Genomic DNA, 18,745 nt, shown 5'->3' on the forward strand with positions numbered 1-18,745 from the left:
AGGACAAAGATTCTCCTGCGCACCATGGGACAGGAGAAAGTGGTGGACAGTTTCATTGTACCTGAACTTGAAGTTGCTGGATTGGACAGTGACATGTACTGACATGTACTGTGATATCTTGTTAATAATTTCACCTCCTCACTACGTACGACTCTGGATACTGTAGCTCCAGTGAAAACTAAGGTCTCTAATCAGAAGTACCTGACCCCGTGGTATAATTCTCAAACACGTACCCTAAAGCAGATGACTCGTAATTTGGAGAGGAAATGGCGTGTCACAAATTTAGAGGATCATCATTTAGCCTGGAGAAATAGTTTGTTGCTTTATAAGAAAGCCCTCAGCAAAGCCAGAACAGCTTACTACTCATCACTGATTGAAGAAAATAAGAACAACCCCAGGTTTCTCTTCAGCACTGTAGCCAGGCTGACAAAAAGTCAGAGCTCTTTTGAGCCAAACATCCCTTTAACGTTAACTAGTGATGACTTCATGAACTTCTTCACAAATAAAATTTTTATCATTAGAGAAAAAATTACCAATAATCATCCCACAGATGTAATATTATCTACAGCTACTCTTAGTACCATTGATGTTAAGTTAGACTCTTTTTCTCCAATCGATCTTTCTGAGTTAACTTCAATAATTACTTCCTCCAAACCATCAACGTGTCTTTTAGACCCCATTCCTACAAAACTGCTCAAAGAAGTCCTGCCATTGATTAATTCTTCGATCTTATATATGATCAACCTATCTCTAACAATCGGCTATGTACCACAGGCCTTCAAGGTGGCTGCAGTTAAACCTTTACTCAAAAAGCCATCTCTAGACCCAGCAGTCTTAGCTAATTATAGGCCAATCTCCAACCTTCCTTTCATATCAAAAATCCTTGAAAGAGTAGTTGTCAAACAGCTAACAGATCATCTGCAGAGGAATGGTTTATTTGAAGAGTTTCAGTCAGGTTTCAGAGTTCATCACAGCACAGAAACAGCTTTAGTGAAGGTTACAAATGATCTTCTTATGGCCTCTGACAGTGGACTCATCTCTGTGCTTGTCCTTCTTGATCTTAGTGCAGCATTCGATACTGTTGACCATAATATCCTATTAGAGCGATTAGAACATGCTGTATGTCAGGGGTAATGAGCAGTATGGATTCAGGCGCGGAGCTCTGGGTTGAAGCCGACAGTGCGTTTATTTACAGTGCTAGAAATACAGTCTTCAAACAGTGAGATATCCACAATGTCCTTTCTCTAAATCCCAAAAGTGGTGAAGGCGAGTTTCCCCGTGAGGTCGGTGTGCACTCCTTCCGTGTGAATTCCTCCTCCCGAAAACACCAGTGAACCCCTTTTCTCCACTCCTCCGTCGCGTACTTCTCCACCTGAGAGACGAGCAAACACAACAGCGGATAAGAAGGCTTGCCTTGCTATGCGGGTTATAAGATCACGAGCACACTTATCTACCGAGCTCCGAGTACAATCCAGCATCAACTGCCGTCTGGACACCCCGTTAAATACCTCTGTGTAGTGAGGAATGATTAGCGGCAGCTGGAGCTGAAGGTTACCCTTCCGGGTCAGAGGTCGGCCTTTCTCGCTCTCTCGGAGACGCCGCCCCTAGGCATAGCCCGACCCGCAGAATAGGGAGGAAGAGAGAAAGGCGCGCACACACACATCACAAATAAACACGCAGGTTGTCCGGGGAGGACCGTCCGACCGTGACAGTGTAGGTTTTACAGGTATTGCACTGCAGTGGTTTGTATCATATCTATCTAATAGACTCCAATTTGTGCATGTAAATGGAGAGTCCTCTTCACACACTGAGGTTAATTATGGAGTTCCACAGGGTTCAGTGCTAGGACCAATTCTGTTTACATTATACATGCTTCCCCTAGGCAGCATCATTAGAAGACATAGCATACATTTTCACTGCTATGCAGATGACACCCAGCTCTATCTGTCCATGAAGCCAGATAACACACACCAATTAGTTAAACTGCAGGAATGTCTTAAAGACATAAAGACTTGGATGGCCACTAACTTTCTGCTTCTTAACTCAGATAAAACTGAGGTCATTGTACTCGGCGCTGAAAAGCTTAGAAATATGGTATCTAACCAGATTCTTACTCTGGATGGCATTACCTTGGCCTCCAGTAACACTGTGAGGAACCTTGGAGTCATTTTTGACCAGGATATGTCCTTCAACGCACATATTAAACAAATATGTAAGACTGCGTTCTTCCATTTGCGCAACATCTCTAAAATTAGAAATATCCTGTCTCAGAGTGACGCTGAAAAACTAGTTCATGCATTTATTACTTCCAGGCTGGACGACTGCAATTCATTATTATCAGGATGTCCAAAAAACTCACTGAAAAGCCTTCAGCTAATCCAAAATGCTGCAGCAAGAGTACTGACAGGGACTAGAAAGAGAGAGCATATTTCTCCTGTATTAGTTTCTCTTCATTGGCTTCCTGTTAAATCCAGAATTGAATTCAAAATCCTGCTCCTCACATACACGGTCTTAAATAATCAGGCCCCATCTTATCTTAATTCAATTCAATTCAATTCAATTCAATTTTATTTATATAGCGCCAAATCACAACAAATGTCGCCTCAAGGCGCTTCATAGATACAGAGAAAAGCCCAACAATCATATGACCCCCTATGAGCAAGCACTTTGGCGACAGTGGGAAGGAAAAACTCCCTTTTAACAGGAAGAAACCTCCGGCAGAACCAGGCTCAGGGAGGGGCGGCCATCTGCTGCGACCGGTTGGGGTGAGAGAAGGAAGACAGGATAAAAGACATGCTGTGGAAGAGAGACAGAGATTAATAACAGATATGATTCAATACAGAGAGGTCTATTAACACATAGTGAGTGAGAAAGGTGACTGGAAAGGAAAAACTCAATGCATCATGGGAATCCCCCGGCAGCCTACATCTATTGCAGCATAACTAAGGGAGGATTCAGGGTCACCTGGTCCAGCCCTAACTATATGCTTTAGCAAAAAGGAAAGTTTTAAGCCTAATCTTAAAAGTAGAGATAGTGTCTGTCTCCCGAATCCAAACTGGAAGCTGGTTCCACAGAAGAGGGGCCTGAAAACTGAAGGCTCTCCCTCCCATTCTACTTTTAAATACTCTAGGAACAACAAGTAGGCCTGCAGAGTGGGAGCGAAGTGCTCTAATAGGGTAATATGGTACTACAAGGTCATCAAGATAAGATGGGGCCTGATTATTTAAGACCTTGTATGTGAGGAGCAGGATTTTGAATTCAATTCTGGATTTAACAGGAAGCCAATGAAGGGAAGCCAAAACAGGAGAAATATGCTCTCTCTTTCTAGTCCCTGTCAGGACTCTTGCTGCAGCATTTTGGATTAACTAATGAATTAATGAATTGCAGTAGTCCAGCCTGGAAGTAATAAATGCATGAACTAGTTTATGCCTTGACTTAATGACCTTGTAGTACCATATCACCCTATTAGAGCACTTCGCTCCCGCTCTGCAGGCCTACTTGTTGTTCCTAGAGTATTTAAAAGTAGAATGTGAGGCAGAGCCTTCAGTTTTCAGGCCCCTCTTCTGTGGAACCAGCTTCCAGTTTGGATTCAGGAGACAGACACTATCTCTACTTTCAAGATTAGGCTTCAAACTTTCCTTTTTGCTAAAGCATATAGTTAGGGCTGGACCAGGTGACCCTGAATCCTCCCTTAGTTATGCTGCAATAGATGTAGGCTGCCGGGGGATTCCCATGATGCATTGAGTTTTTCCTTTCCAGTCACCTTTCTCACTCACTATGTATTAACAGACCTCTCTGCATTGAATCATATCTGTTATTAACCTCTGTCTCTCTTCCACAGCATGTCTTTTATCCTGTCTTCCTTCTCTCACCCTAACCGGTCGCAGCAGATGGCCACCCCTCCCTGAGCCTGGTTCTGCCGGAGGTTTCTTCCTGTTAAAAGGGAGTTTTTCCTTCCCACTGTCGCCAAAGTGCTTGCTCATAGGGAGTCATTAAGATGTACAAAAAAGTCTCTTGGAGCAATATCCCAAATCCAACAGGAAGTCAGCCATTTTAAAATTAATGTGTAATTTTGGCAACATTTTCCCCTCTTTTCAGGCACCGTTCTTTGACAAACTCCTCCAATGGATTTCGTCAGATTGACACGATCTCTAGTGCATGGAATCTAAACACCTTTGTGATGTTAAATTGCGAAGCTTTTTACCTTCAGGGAAACGGGGTGGTCATGGCGGCACGTGCAATTTCAATCACTCGCCAAAAAGCAGTAATCTGCCGTCACTCAAAAACACAATGTTCAACCTCTCCCAAACTTTGCAGGCGTGAGTCGAGAGTCAAGCTCGGAAATATCTGACAAGCAATTGGTCAGTAATGGTTAGAGCGCCACCTAGTGGGACGACTATAATCGTTATTGAACGAGATGAAATTTTAGCTGGTGGTTGTAGGCCTGAATTCCACAGGTTTAATGTGTTGGGGAAGACCGGGACCACCTCTCTTTGTGTGGTGTGTTCACAGTAGTTTTCAGTGCAAATTTTACAGAGAGTGAGAAAAAGAAAATTTACTGTAGGCAGAATGTCTTAAGGGCCTGTTTTGGGTGACATATTAGTGTTGAGCTGGTGTTCACTGCCTCCAGAGGAATAAAGTTCTGCTGGTGCATTTTTACGTCATCCCTCTCCATCTGTCTGCTAGGGTTTTGCAATTTGAGGATATGGGCAATTTATTTATACTTACCATAAGTAAGTTTGCTAATAATGATGGAGCTAATAGAAGCTGCTAACAGGATAGAAATTACAGCGCTGTTTTAACACCACCTTATCTCATCTGCTAGCAAATACACCCTCCTCAGAGTGTGCCGAAGTGCAGCGATTCACTTACTCAAATTCAAAACAGACACAAAGAAAGGCAGGAGCCTATGTTAGAAAAAATGTTCGGATGGTGGATGCATACATGCTCATGCAAGTTAGTCGTGTTTGATTCCTTTGCTCGCATTATACATCTACACAAGCAGCACATTGTTTTGGTAGTAAAATATAATCCCAAATTGGTGACTGTTTTTTTAATGGCAATTAGTTTGGACTTCTGTGTTGTAAACATTCAAATCAGTCTGTGCATGATTACATTGCTCCGCCCATCACATATGCACATGCATGTATATATATCTTATATTGTCGATTGTTGGACGTATAATTGTCGGTTGGCAAATTTTTACATATCTCCCAACCCTACTTTACACTTTGCTATTAGACTTTTTTTGCCCTGACCAGAAAGCTAATTACCAGCTACAAGCCAAACTCGAAGCACTAATCATCAATTAGAAGCACCCTTGATATAGATGTAACTGGATCGACATGGTTGTTGATTACTTTAATGTAAATGTAATGGTCAATAGAATGTATTAGTCTGTTATAACCATAAGCAAGGACACCACAGGGAGTTGAACCCTATCCCGGTAAACCAGGACTACAATTACCAGTGTCTTTTTGCTTTTTAAGGCTAAGTGGATAAAGCAAAACCTGCATTAACAACATGTGAGCATGACTACTCTGTTTGATAGGATAACTGTACTATCTGCTATTTAAAAGTGAATACTTACTGCTATCTTTAGCAAATTGTACATTTTATTTCTCTATGTGTGATGCATAGATTGTATCTACAAGATGGATGAAAAAACAGTTTCAGTTATTTAGAAGTCTATGGACAAAATTCCCTTCTGTGCACAAGACCCCAGTAAATTACTGTGAAATACCCAAAGACATCTACAAAAAATTTAAAATATTGGGTTTATTAACTAATGGTTAAGTCACTAAATGCAGGGGGAAAAAAACACTGTAGCAGCAATTGGCTGAGGTTAGTCATTAAGAATGAGTGTGCACAGAATTGGGCTGACTAACATATAAAACATAGCTAGAAGTGAGGTGTAACCTTTCCACTTCCCTCCCTTACCTACAGTCAGCCATTGTGATTCAGTTAAAGGACTAGATATTACAGTCCCTGATAATGCGTTGCTTTAGATGGAGAGACTATTGAGGGATGGCTGTTATGAGGAAAGGTAGCCCAGAAACTTTGCCAGCAGCACACGTCTTTGTGTGCCTCAACTTTCGATGTTTTACCCAGGCTAATCTGCCGTTTTCCTTCCTTGGTTAGGTTTAGGGATTAGAGATTGATCTAGATTACCATTTTAAATTTGTGACACATCATCAGTGGTGGACCTTGGGTTTATCAGGTGTTTCGGGCATTATCACTAGACACCCTCATCCAAGGAGGCCCTGCCAGGTTTGATCAGGCCCTGGAGCGTGTCACTGGTTTATGTTAAAATTTTATTTTTCTTCTTCTTTCTTCTGTTTAGTTTCCTACATTTTTCTTTCTATTTGTTCACTGCAACTAAGAAATAATATTTACCTCTTTAGCATTTACGGAGCCTAACTTCTTCAAAGGGATAGAAAAGGTGATAGAGAGAAGTAAGACAAAAGGGACAAGATAGGAGAGAGCAGAGAGGAGAGCCGGAAGGGGGGCGCCCAGACTGGCTACCCACACCTCCCCACCGGATTAGGCTGTACGCTCTACCTACCCACTGCCTCCCAGAAAAGGGAAGAAGAGCAGAGAGGAGAAGAGCGGAAAAATTTTTAGGATAGCTGTGCTTAGCCCAAGTGATGTCAGCCCTTTTTAACCATAGCCAGTGACTGGCCCTCTCGGCAGTGTTAGCTAGATCTCTTATACCCTGCTGTTGGGCCTGTCCTCTGATTCCAATCTCTCTAAGCAGTTTAGCTGTTGTACTAGCAACAAAGCCCCTGCACCCCACTTCCACCGGGCGCACCTTCATCGCCCAGCCTCTGTCCTCTGCCTCAGCTGCCAAGTTGGCATAGCGCAGCTTCTTACGCTCAAATGCTTCCTCAATTGCTTCCTCCCATGGTACCATCAGCTTTGTACTTTTAGGTCATTATTTACATAAATTTACACACACACACACACACACACACACACACACACACACACACACACACACACACACACTGCTGCTCACATTACTCTTTATCATGTAGGAGTCTTGGATGTAAACGTACAAAAAAATCCCTTCATGGTCACTAAAATATGTTGGAAGAACTACAGCTTTTACATTATAATGTGTTGTTTTAACATACTCACGATCAACTCACCACCTTCTCTGTGGTGGGCTGTGTTACATGTTGAATGAATCCTTTGTCTGTGACAAACTTGCAAATACTTGAAGAGTTTAGAACATTGTTATTAAAATCTCCCATTACTACTACTGTATTACTTTTTTTATATAGCCAATCAAGTAACTTTCCTAGGTTTTGTTTAAACAGTGCCACGGTATAAGAAGGAGGCCGATAAATAACTGCTATTAAAATATTCCATGTACAATAGTTGCAAAGTAAACATTTTAAATTGCCATCTGGTATAGCTATAATTTCAGATGTCAAACTGTCTGCAGAATACATGCCAACGTCACCATGCTGTTGGCTTTGTATTTCAATAAACGTTGGGTTACTTCTAGTGTAAGATGCACTTCATGGATTATGCTGAAACCTATAACCCTCAATTTTTACAGTGTCTAATGAAGAATCTGCAGACATCCATGTCTCTGTAACAGCAATACAGTTAGGCTGCAAATGCTGTGTGCACAATACCAGATCAGCTACATGTAGAGTTAAATTCTGCACATTCATTAACACTACTGTGAAATCATGTGTCTTAGTACATGTTGTATTTTCAGACAAAAATTGGGGCATTCTTTCGATTACATCCTTTACACCACCTTTAGAGTAAATTGCTTTTTCATTGAAATCTTGAATTATTAAACCTGACAAACTCCTAACACGACTTAAGGCAACATTTGCCTGTCCTGGAGCAAAAACATTTTTAAGAGACACTACCGCATCATCAACAGTAACTCCTTGTACCTTATGTACCGTACAAGCCCATGCAAGTTTCAGTGGAAACTGCCGCCGCAATCCACCTTTCTCAGTTACCTTTTCTTCTTCTGCTTCAATCCCTGTAGAGACTATTTTAACTGCTGGGTAATACACACAGTTTTTCCTCCTTTGTGCACCTATATGATTGTCATCGAATTTTACATAGATGGTTTTAGGATGGTTTTCATGGAATCTTGCAAAATGGCTCAACAGCGCCCCCTACAAAATTTAAAAACATCAGCCCCTGCTCTGTGTTTCATCGTACCAGTCTGAAATATCCCAAAACCAACAGGAAGTCGGTCATTTTAAAATTAGAGTGCAATTTTGGCGACATTTTCCCCTCTTTTCAGGCCTCGTACTTTGACGAACTCCTTGTAGGGATTTCATTAGATCGAAATGGTCTCCCTTGCCTGGAATCTAAAGACCTTTGTGATGTTAAAATGGAAAGCTCTTTACGTTTAGGGAAATGGGGTGGTCATGGCGGCACGTGGAGTTTCAATCACTCGCCAAAGAGCAGTAATCTGCTGTCACTCAAAAACACAATGTCCAATCTCTCCCAAACGTCACAGACATGAGTCGAGAGTCAAGCTCGGAAATATTTGATAAGCGATTTGTCAGTAATAGTTAAAGCACCACCTAGTGGGACGACTATAATCATCATTGAATGAGATAACATTTTAGCTGGTGGTTCTACGCATAAATTCCATCAATGTGACATCAGATTCGACATGATGGGCGTGGCTCGATGCGAGGGCCCTCTTAACGCTGCTTGTAGCTTTAATTCTTATTGTATTCCAGTGTTCTGTAATTTTTGCTATAGAACTTTGCACTGTCCAGTTTCTACTTTGACAAAACATATTTCCCACGTGTGGGACTAATAAAGGCAATCTTATCTTATCTTATCTTTAAGACATTCCTGCATTTTAACTAATTGGTGTGTGTTATCTGGCTTCATGGACAGATAGAGTTGGGTTTCATCTGCATAGCAGTGTAAATGTATGCTATGTCTTCTAATGATGCTGCCTAAGGGAAGCATGTATAATGTAAACAGAATTGGTCCTAGCACTGAACCCTGTGGAACTCCATAATTAACCTGAGTGTGTGAAGAGGACTCTCCATTTACATGCACAAATTGAAGTCTATTAGATAGATATGATACAAACCACTGCAGTGCAGTACCTGTAATACCTACAGCATGTTCTAATCGCTCTAATAGGATATTATGGTCGACAGTATCCAACGCTGCACTGAGGTCTAGCAGGACAAGCACAGAGATGAGTCCACTGTCAGAGGCCATAAGAAGATTATTTGTAAACTTTAGTAAAGCTGTTTCTGTGCTGTGATAATCTCTGAAACCAGACTGAAACTCTTCAAATAAACCATTCCTCTGCAGATGATATGTTAGCTGTTTGACAACTACTCTTTCAAGGAATTTTGATATGAAAGGGAGGTTGGAGATTGGCCTATAATTAACTAAGACTGCTGGGTCTAGAGATGACTTTTTAAGTAAAGGTTTAATTAAGGCCAGCTTGAAGGCAAGTGGTACATAGTCAAAGGAGCTTGCAAAGAAAAGCGTCTGGACTTCTTTAAGTTACTTGAAGACGTTTCACCTCTCATCCGAGAGGCTTCTTCAGTTCTAAGGTCAAATGGTGGAGAGTTCACAAGCGCATGGCACAACACAGAAGAGCGACCTCCACAGGACAAGATTCAGCTGTCCATCTGCATCTTAAGGATAAAGGACACTCTTTCGAGGATGCCAATGTTCACATTTTGGACAGAGAGGACAGATGGTTTGAAAGAGGAGTGAAAGAAGCCATCTATGTCCACTGTGAGCGACCATCTTTGAACAGAGGCGGTGGTTTACGACACCAACTCTCTGCCATCTATAATCCAGTTTTGAGATCCCTTCCCAGACGCCTTAAGGCCCACTCACACCCTGGGCCATCTGACCTCAGGAATTCGCATGATAAGGTGGGGCCAGGTTTCACAATGAACTCACCCGAAACTCTGGCTGATTGGGACCCACACCCAGTTCCACACCTTGGCTCAGGCGATTAGAGGATCATCAGGGGGTCCTTTTGTCCCTCTGTGGGGGGACACTCCCACTAGGGTTATATCTGGGACTCTCCACCATTTGACCTTAGAACTGAAGAAGCCTCTCGGATGAGAGGTGAAACGTCTTCAAGTAACTTAAAGAAGTCCAGACGCTTTTCTTTGCAAGCTCCTTTGACTACGATGACCTGGATGACTGAGAACCTTCACAGACATGTGGTACATAGCTGATTATTAGAGATAGGTTGATCATATTTAAGATTGAAGCATTAATTAATGGTAGGACTTTGAGCAGTTGGGGTCTAAAAGACACATTGATGTTTGGAGGAAGTTATTGGAGTTAACTCAGAAAGATCAATTGTAGAAAAAGAGTCTTAATGAATATCAATGATACTGAAAGTAGCTGTAGATAATATTACATCTGTGAGATGCTTATTGGTAATTTTTTCTCTAATGATTAAACTTTTATTTGTGAGGAAGTTCATGAAGTCATTACTACTTAACGTTAAAGGGATCGTTGGCTCAAAAGAGCTCTGACTTTTTGTCAGCCTGGCTACAGTGCTGAAGAGAAACCTGGGGTTGTTCTTATTTTCTTTAATCAGTGATGAGTAGTAAGATGTTCTGGCTTTGCGGAGGGCTTTCTTATAAAGCAACAAACTATTTCTCCAGGCTAAATGATGATCCTCTAAATTTGTGACACGCCATTTCCTCTCCAGATTACGAGTCATCTGCTTTAGGGTACGTGTTTGAGAATTATACCACGGGGTCAGGTACTTCTGATTAGAGACCTTAGTTTTCACTGGAGCTACAGTATCCAGAGTCGTACGTAGTGAGGAGGTGAAATTATTAACAAGATAATCGACCTCTGTTGGGGTAGCGTTCAGATAGCTGCTCTGCTCTGTGTTGGTACAGGGCATTGACGATGATAACAGTGGCTGGATTATATTCTTAAACTTAGTTACAGCGCTTTCAGAAAGACATCTACTTTGATAAAGTCCACTCTCCACTGCTGCGTAATCAATTATTGTAAATGTAAATGTTATCAAGAAATGATCAGACAGGAGAGGGTTTTCAGGAAACACTGTTAAATGTTCAGTTTCTATGCCATATGTTAAAACAAGATCTAGAGTGTGATTAAAGTGGTGGGTGGGTTCTTTTACATTTTGAGAGAAGCCAATTGAGTCTAACAACAGATTAAATGCCATGTTGAGGCTGTCATTTTTAGCATCAACATGGATGTTAAAATCACCCACAATAATTATTTTATCTGAGCTCAGAACTAAATTAGATATAAAGTCTGAGAAATCAGACAGAAACTCTGTGTAAGGCCCAGGTGGACGATAGATGATAACAAGTAAGACTGGTTTCTGAGTTTCACAGCTGGGGTGGACAATGTTAAGCATCAGGCTTTCAAATGAATTAAAAGTCTGTCTTGGTCTTTCATTAGTTAATAGACTGGTGTGAAAAATTGCTGCCACACCGCCCCCTCGACCTGTGCTTCGAGATTTCTGGTAGTTAGAATGACTCGGGGGTGTTGATTCATTTAAACTAACATAATCATCCTGCTGCAACCAGGTTTCTGTAAGGCAGAGTAAATCAATTTGTTGATCAATTATTAAGTCATGTACTAACAGAGACTTGGAGGAGAGAGACCTAATATTTAATAATCCACATTTCACTGTTTTACTCTTTGGTTCAGATGTGGACACTGTATTGTTCTTTCTTTGTAAATGTTTAAGTTGTTTGTTGCTGGTTTTTAGTTTGTTTTTTGTCTTTTTGGAAGCAGACACAGTCTCTATGGAGATGGGTTTTTGGGGGGGTAGCAGGAGGAGAGAAGCTGCAGAGAGGCGTGTAAGACTGCAACTCTGCTTCCTGGTCCCAACTCTGGATAGTCATATTTTGAGGGGTTTAATAAATTTGTCCATATTTCTAGAAATGAGAGCTGCTCCATCCAAAGTGGGATGGATGCCATCTCTCCTAACAAGACCAGGTTTCCTCCAGAAGGTTTGCCAATTATCTATGAAGCCCACATCATTTCTGGGACACCACTCCGACAGCCAGCAATTTAAGGAGAACATGCGGCTAAACATGTCACTCCTGGTCTGATTGGGGAGGGGACCAGAGAAAACTACAGAGTCCGACATTGTTTTGGCAAAGTTGCACACCGATTCAATATTGATTTTAGTGACCTCCGATTGGTGTAACCGGTAGGGGTGCAACGATACAACAAAATTCACGGTTCGGTTCGATACTTTGGTGTCACGGTTCGATATTTTTTCGATACAAAAAAAATGTTCATGCCTTTTTATTAATTTGTCATTTATTAAATTTTCACGGCACATTCTGCACCACATCTCTGTGCGTTCATCATTTGTTTGAAGCCAGCTCACCTCCTGCAACCACTTTTCCGAGAATACGCGCTTCTTTTGTGGTTCGGACTCCTTCTGACATTTCTTTGGAGGTGGAGGAACATCACAGTAATTGCTTAAAGGAGCTTCTTCGACATCTTTAAGAGTTCTAAACAAATGTCTGTCCTCTTCCTGAAAATCTTATGTACGCAAACACGCATTGCAACTTCTTATCTTGTGCGGGTTTTTATTTTGACAGCGAATGCGCACCTGCGGACCACTTATGTGCAGCCCTGGTTATTTAGCTCGTCATATTGCAGCCACAGAAATTCTTTTGTCCATGAAACCATAAAGCTGCACTTTCTTTTTGCCTTATAGTCTGATTTGTCATAACCTTTCCGTTTTGTCACTTCTTCACCCTGACCTGTCTTATTTGGCTCAGCAGAACTAAAATATATATCCTGCTGCTTTTACACACGCACTAACATAACGCTCAGCGATTCTCTGCGCGATCAACCTCTCACATGTTTAAGCTGCAGGAGATTTCACTTGTCATGTTTGCATAGTAAGCTAACGATTGATAAGACGATGTCAGAGGAATTGGTGCGCAAATTATCATTACTCACCAATCAGTACTGTCGCTTTCTATACACAGTTCACGCGATTGCAAAGTGAAAGCAAAAAACAAGCGCAAATTCAAACGCGATTTCAGTATGTCACATATTGACAGTGGCCGATGCCAATGACATAATTACCCAGCTACATTTCCGAAAGAATGCAAAAGCATTGACATATATTTTTCCTTCCTACGATAGGCCGACGGGCAGGGCAGAGATAGATTTTGGTAGCCCGACTGGAAAAAAGCCCCAGGACGTCGGGCTAGCGATTTTGCGAGCCCTGTATCTGATTGAGGAATCACTCATCTTTGGAAAAGAGAGTTTATTATGGAGAAATGTCTCTTTCCAAAATAAAAGCTATACTATACGCTTCTTCTGGGCTATATTCTCAGCAGCATATTAAACATATCAGGTCCCCATAAGGAGAATCATGTGCTAACGGCTGTCTAAATGACTCGGGTAAAGTTTGTAGCATGCGTGCTTGTTTTTGTCTGCTTCCACTTGTCTTTGCACTAGGATGATGTCGGAGTAAATGTGCAGTCATATTGGTTGTGTTCCCACTAGTGCTGTCAGCGTTAATCTGAAATGACGTTAAGGTCACAACACGGCAAATCTCCGTTAACGAGCTACCGCGGATCGCCTCATGAGTGGGGCTGGAAGACGTCAACACATTAACGAGCTAACTGCGCTAACACACTAGTTCCCACCAATTGAGCATTGCTGGCACATCCAACATACTGTTTTACTTTTGTCCATGACACGCTTACCTTCAGGGTCATACGTCACATGAAAACCAAAATAGTTCCAAACGCCAGATCTGAATGAGGGTGGGGGAGGTTCAATTTGCCATGTTGCAACGAGCTTAACTTCTGTCTAGCTAGCTTGCCCTGCGCTCACTGAATCTGTGTTCGACTACTCCGCCTAGGCTGCACTGACGAGCGCAGATCCACTGAGCGCTCAACACAGACAGCATCGTCAGAAGGAAAGTTGATAAAATAAATTAAAAATGTTGTATCGTTCGATACATATGCGTACCGAACCGAAAGCACTGTATCGAACGGTTCGATATCGATACGAGTATCGTTGCACCCCTAGTAACCGGGTGTCATTACTGCCGACGTGAATTATGATTTTACTGAATTTACGTTTACCCTTAGCCAGCAGTTTTAAATTTCCTTCAATGTCGCCTGCTCTGGCCCCTGGAAGACAATTGACTATGGTTGCCGGTGTCTCTAGCTTCACATGTCTGAGAACAGAATCACGAATTACCAGAGTTTGACCCCCAGCGAGTGTGTCACCGAGTGGGGAAAAACGGTTAGACAACTGAACGGGTTGGTGGTGTACCTGGGGCTTCTGTTTAGGACTATGCTTCCTCCTCACCGTTACCCAGCCGTCTTTCCCCAGCTGCTTGGGATCTGCCGGGGAACAGCTAGCGGGGCCTACGCTATCTTCGGCTGCACCAGCTACAGGGGCCTGGCTAGCTAAGGGTGAATGAAGGGTGCGAAGCCGAGTCTCCAATTCAGTAATCCTGGCCTCCAGAGCTGCAAATATGCTACATTTGTTACAGATATCATTACTGCTAAAGGAGGCCGAGGAGTAACTAAACATCTGACACAATGAGCAAGAAAGTGCAGGAGGGACAGGTGAAGTAGCCATGGTGCTAGTGAGTCGGCTACGAGCTAAGCTAGCGAAACAGTACAGAGACAGTGAGTGAATACTTTGGCTATAAATTAGGTAGTGAGTACACAGAAAGTGTGCTTCGGATGAAGCACGTGAAGATTATACTATGAAAAAAGAATGTATTTAAGTTGTTAATTAAACTGCTAAGCAAATAAGCTACTCAGAAACACCACTGTGTTTGAGCAGGAACAGGAAGTGATACTATACCACAGAGCGAGCGAACACCAAGTGACAGCGCCACCGACAGCCTGGCAGAGTGAAATGTCCTATTGGGTAATGTCCTAGGGTAGACACAGAAAATGCTGGACAGATGACATCTTTTAGCTGGCTTGGGAACCCTTCAGGGGAGGAGGAGGTGAAGGAGATTGCTGGAGAGAGGGAGGTCTGAGCCTCTCTGCTTAAGTTTCTGCCCCTGCAACCCAATCCTGGATAAGCAGCAGAAAATGATAGATGGATAGATAGATGAATGGACTACATACTTATTGATACTTAATGTGATCAACAGCAAGTAATGTCCACAGGGCAGCTTTACTAGACCCCCCCCCCCCCCCCCCCCCGCACTCTCAGTTCTGCAAGTCAAAAGTGTGAACACAAGTATTTTGGTGAACAGCCATTACAAAAGGGAAGAAAAAAACTGACCGTTGTGGATTCATTTTAATACATGGATGACAAGAATCTAACAATTGCATGTGTGCTGTTAAAAGAAGCAAATAAACAAAGTCACAAACTATCACAAAGAAAAGGACACCCATAAAACAGAACAGAAACAAATTGTCTCTACAGAGAAGTTGAAGAAGTAAAAGTGTACAGAATGTGTTATCTATTTAAGTCTATTTAATCTTAAGGGCAGTGACACACAGGTATTTTCTTCATCTTATTTTTAACAGTATAGGATTCTTTGTTTTGCATTATATTTGTCATAATTCAGACCTTGAATACCTATACAGAGAAAAAAGAGAAGTGAAAAGCTGAACACTGTAACGATCAAGTATTTCAGTTAAATTAAAAAATGTATTAAGATTAAAATATATAAAATATTTTGTAGGAAAAATTAGAGTAATCATTAATAACAAGATGTATTGTGTTTTTGTTTTTTTCATTTTAAAAAAGTATTTTAATATAAAATGTAATTGGGGAAAGACTGGATTTAACAAATTTAAAAGACATTTTTGGAAACTGTAGATAAAGCTGTTGACAGTCTTTGAGGTTTCTAAACCAGCTGGCTTATCAGGTCAGAAATAAAAAGTAATCAAAGTTATTCATATATGTGGTGTTTCTCATGCTTCTGTGGCCTTCAAAGGATCCCGCATCTCCACCACACCCTCCTACCTTCAGGTGTGTTACTGTCTGTCTCCTCCACTTGCCCCTTCTGTAGCTCTCTCCATTTTTTTTTTTGTTCTTTAGAAAGTTTTGGTTTTTTAAAGTTTTCAATCATTCCTGCAGCAACATCACATTCATTCCACTCATTTTCACGTTCATTTTCAGCTATTTTCTTTAAGATGATTCTAGTCAACTCCTCTTTTCCTGCTTCCTTCAGAATCTCTTTCAAAACCTTCTCTTCCTCTGTCAAGATCACCGTGTCAAAAATGGTTCTCTTAGAACAGTAGGCGCAGCAGTTGCAGCAGTCGCAGCATCTCCTCCAGTCACACAGTGACTTAAGGGCCACCAAAACAATGATGCCAAGGAGCAGACCAAAGCCGATTTTCTACGAAGGAAACATCAAAGAAAAGTATGACGGTGTTCTTCAGATCAGTGTTTTATGCTGTGAATAAAGGATGAAATACTCACCCTGGAAAAATTTTTCTCTTCAGTGATGATTTCTTTTTCCTCACTTGTGATGTTGGTTCTGTCTTTGCAGGCTATCTTTGCTTGTTGGTCAGACCGACCCACCTTACAGCAAACATACCAGTCTCCATCGATGAGTACAGAGACCATCCACAGCAGACCAACGCAAAACGCCTTCAAAGTGTGACTTACTAAAACTCCACATAACTGCATCCTGCAGCCTTTACCTGAGCATGAACATGTACATGCACATGAATACCGGCAGGCTTTTCTCAATTTCTTGTCAATGCGGAGTATTAAGAAAAATACAATAAAGGCTGGCAAAAGCATGTATACCAAGCAGTCAGAATCTACATCTTTGCAAGCACAGCCAACATCCTTGTCAAGCAAAATATTGTAGGTAAAACTCCAAATAATGATGACGAAAATGCTGATTTTCTTGAAGGGAAAATTTGCTAGGAAGTCCTTCATCTTTGCTGGAGAGTTTGCATCTAATGAAAGCTGGAATGTGAAATACAAACATATACCAACACTTGACTTGAGCTGCAGGTAACAGGTCTGAGCAGGTCTGAATTATCAGTTAAGCAGTGGCATACATAACTTTACAGAGGGGAAAGGACCTACAACGCCCATCAGCGCCACCCACAAACACCCAAGCTTTTTTCTTTTTTGTATGCAGACATATTATTGTTAATTTTTTTAAATATTATTATTTCTATATTAACTAAAATATTGACCATTAGCTAAGAGTTCCTCTGCTGGAAGTTTTATTATATAACTTTCCACATTGTCATTTAGTTTCTTTTAATCTAAACCACAACCTTTCCCAAACTCTAAGTAGATTCGGATATTTCCTTTATTATCTCTCAAAGTTTAACTTAGCTTGATAACAAAGCTTTAAAAACCAAAACTTGTCACATTTGCAGTTTTTTTTTCCTGTCAAAGAAACTTGATATTCTGTTACAGCACTTCCTCCAATCAAGCTGTATCAAAGCTACTGCAACGATGATGGACAAGAGAAAAAACTAGCCCTCTCTCTGGAAAAGAAATAGAATTATTTATATTATCATATATATATATATTAATATGTCATCACAGGTTAAAACACGTGATTAAAACAGGTTTAAAAAACTTACCCTGGACAATGTGGTTGTTGTTCAGTGATAGTCTATTCTCAGTTAAGAGGTTGCATTTCTCTTTGCAGGTTAACTGTGCCTCTAATGTTCTGTTAGTGAAATGTTCATAAAGCAGCCATACCAGTCTCTAATAAAATGACATGTGCAGTCCTCAGCACACTAACACTGCCTTGATAAAGTGACAGAAGAATGAACCACAAAATCTGCAGCATTTAGTGGTGATTTGCAAGTGCATTCAAAGTTCCTGTTCAACAAAATGGTGGCAGTAAAAATCACAATGACAGCAATCTAGGCATTTTTTCCAGGTGCAAACTTTCTGATTAAGGTCTCCATGTCTGCCTTCCTTTTTATATGATGTTAAAATACACAGTTCCAAAACTGTGTTTTCCTTTTAAGTTTTTACACCTTCAACTCCAGTGAACATTAATGAGGCTGAGAAAGACTAACATGCCACACCAAGAAGCTATTTAAACCCAGATGAACTGGCTTAACATCATTTTTGTTAAAGCAAACAAATCCTTTCCTAAACCTTATGTATACTTCGCCTCTGTCAGTGCGCCCCAGGGCGGCTGTGGCTACAATGTAGCTTGCCATCACCAGTGTGTGAGTGTGTGTGTGAATGGGTGGATCACTGAATGTGTAAAGCGCTATACAAATACAGGCCATTTACCATTTTACTTTTCACAAATTAAACTTTTCACTAATATATTGATTTGTTATAATTTGTAACAAAGCATTTTGTATTAAATTCAATAAATAAAGAGTCAAGTAATCTGCTATTTGTGCTCTCACAGACAATATGAATTGACTCATTTTATTAGAGGGACAAAGGAATGTAAAACATCTGGTTTCAGCACGAACGTTTTGATGAGAAAAAAAAAGGAGAAGTATTTACATTTTTTTCTAAAGATTCATCTGTAGCTGCTTCTGAAAATAAATCCATCCATTTTATTCTATTTATCTAATTCAGCATCTTGATTGGGCTGGATCCTATCCGAGCAGTCACAAGGTGAGAGGCAGATTACAGGCTGGGCATTTTACCAGTCTGTCTTCTGGCTGTTAGCACCAGAAGTTGTGAAAGTACAGACATTGTCTGCTTAAGTAGAATTACAAAAATATGAACTGCAAAAACTTAACTTCCTTGTTTCTGTAACACAAATATGAAAACAGGGATGTAGGTTAAAAACAAAACAGTC

The 18,745-nt window shown here is 41.1% G+C and overlaps 2 protein-coding genes across 2 annotated transcripts in view; one reads left to right on the forward strand and one right to left on the reverse strand.

Annotated features, from left to right (window-relative positions):
• The window catches only part of LOC148094557 (protein NLRC3-like), a 278,774-nt gene that overhangs the window by 161,896 nt on the left and 98,133 nt on the right, over positions 1–18,745 (forward strand). The window lies entirely within an intron of this gene.
• Positions 1,245–16,884, reverse strand: LOC148094567 (uncharacterized). Its single transcript, XM_087837539.1, has 3 exons — positions 16,417–16,884; positions 15,958–16,333; positions 1,245–1,372 (listed from the first exon to the last, which is right to left on the reverse strand). The coding sequence occupies exons 1-3, from the start codon at positions 16,882–16,884 to the stop codon at positions 1,245–1,247; spliced, it is 972 nt and encodes a 323-aa protein (XP_087693665.1).

This window comes from Neolamprologus brichardi, unplaced genomic scaffold, assembly GCF_056152115.1.
Source record: "Neolamprologus brichardi isolate AB-2024 unplaced genomic scaffold, ASM5615211v1 NODE_ptg000036l+_length_2141236_cov_1, whole genome shotgun sequence".
NCBI lineage: Eukaryota > Metazoa > Chordata > Actinopteri > Cichliformes > Cichlidae > Neolamprologus > Neolamprologus brichardi.

What these genes read in the sequence shown, in the direction of transcription:
- LOC148094567 (XM_087837539.1), bottom strand. Translation starts at nt 16,884, where the DNA reads ATGAAGGACTTCCTAGCAAATTTTCCCTTCAAGAAAATCAGCATTTTC. An exon ending in AAGAGAAAAATTTTTCCAGG is followed by an intron (nt 16,334 to 16,416) that starts GTGAGTATTTCA and finishes TTTCCTTCGTAG; the next exon opens with AAAATCGGCTTTGGTCTGCT. An exon ending in AGACAGTAACACACCTGAAG is followed by an intron (nt 1,373 to 15,957) that starts GTAGGAGGGTGT and finishes CTCGTCTCTCAG; the next exon opens with GTGGAGAAGTACGCGACGGA.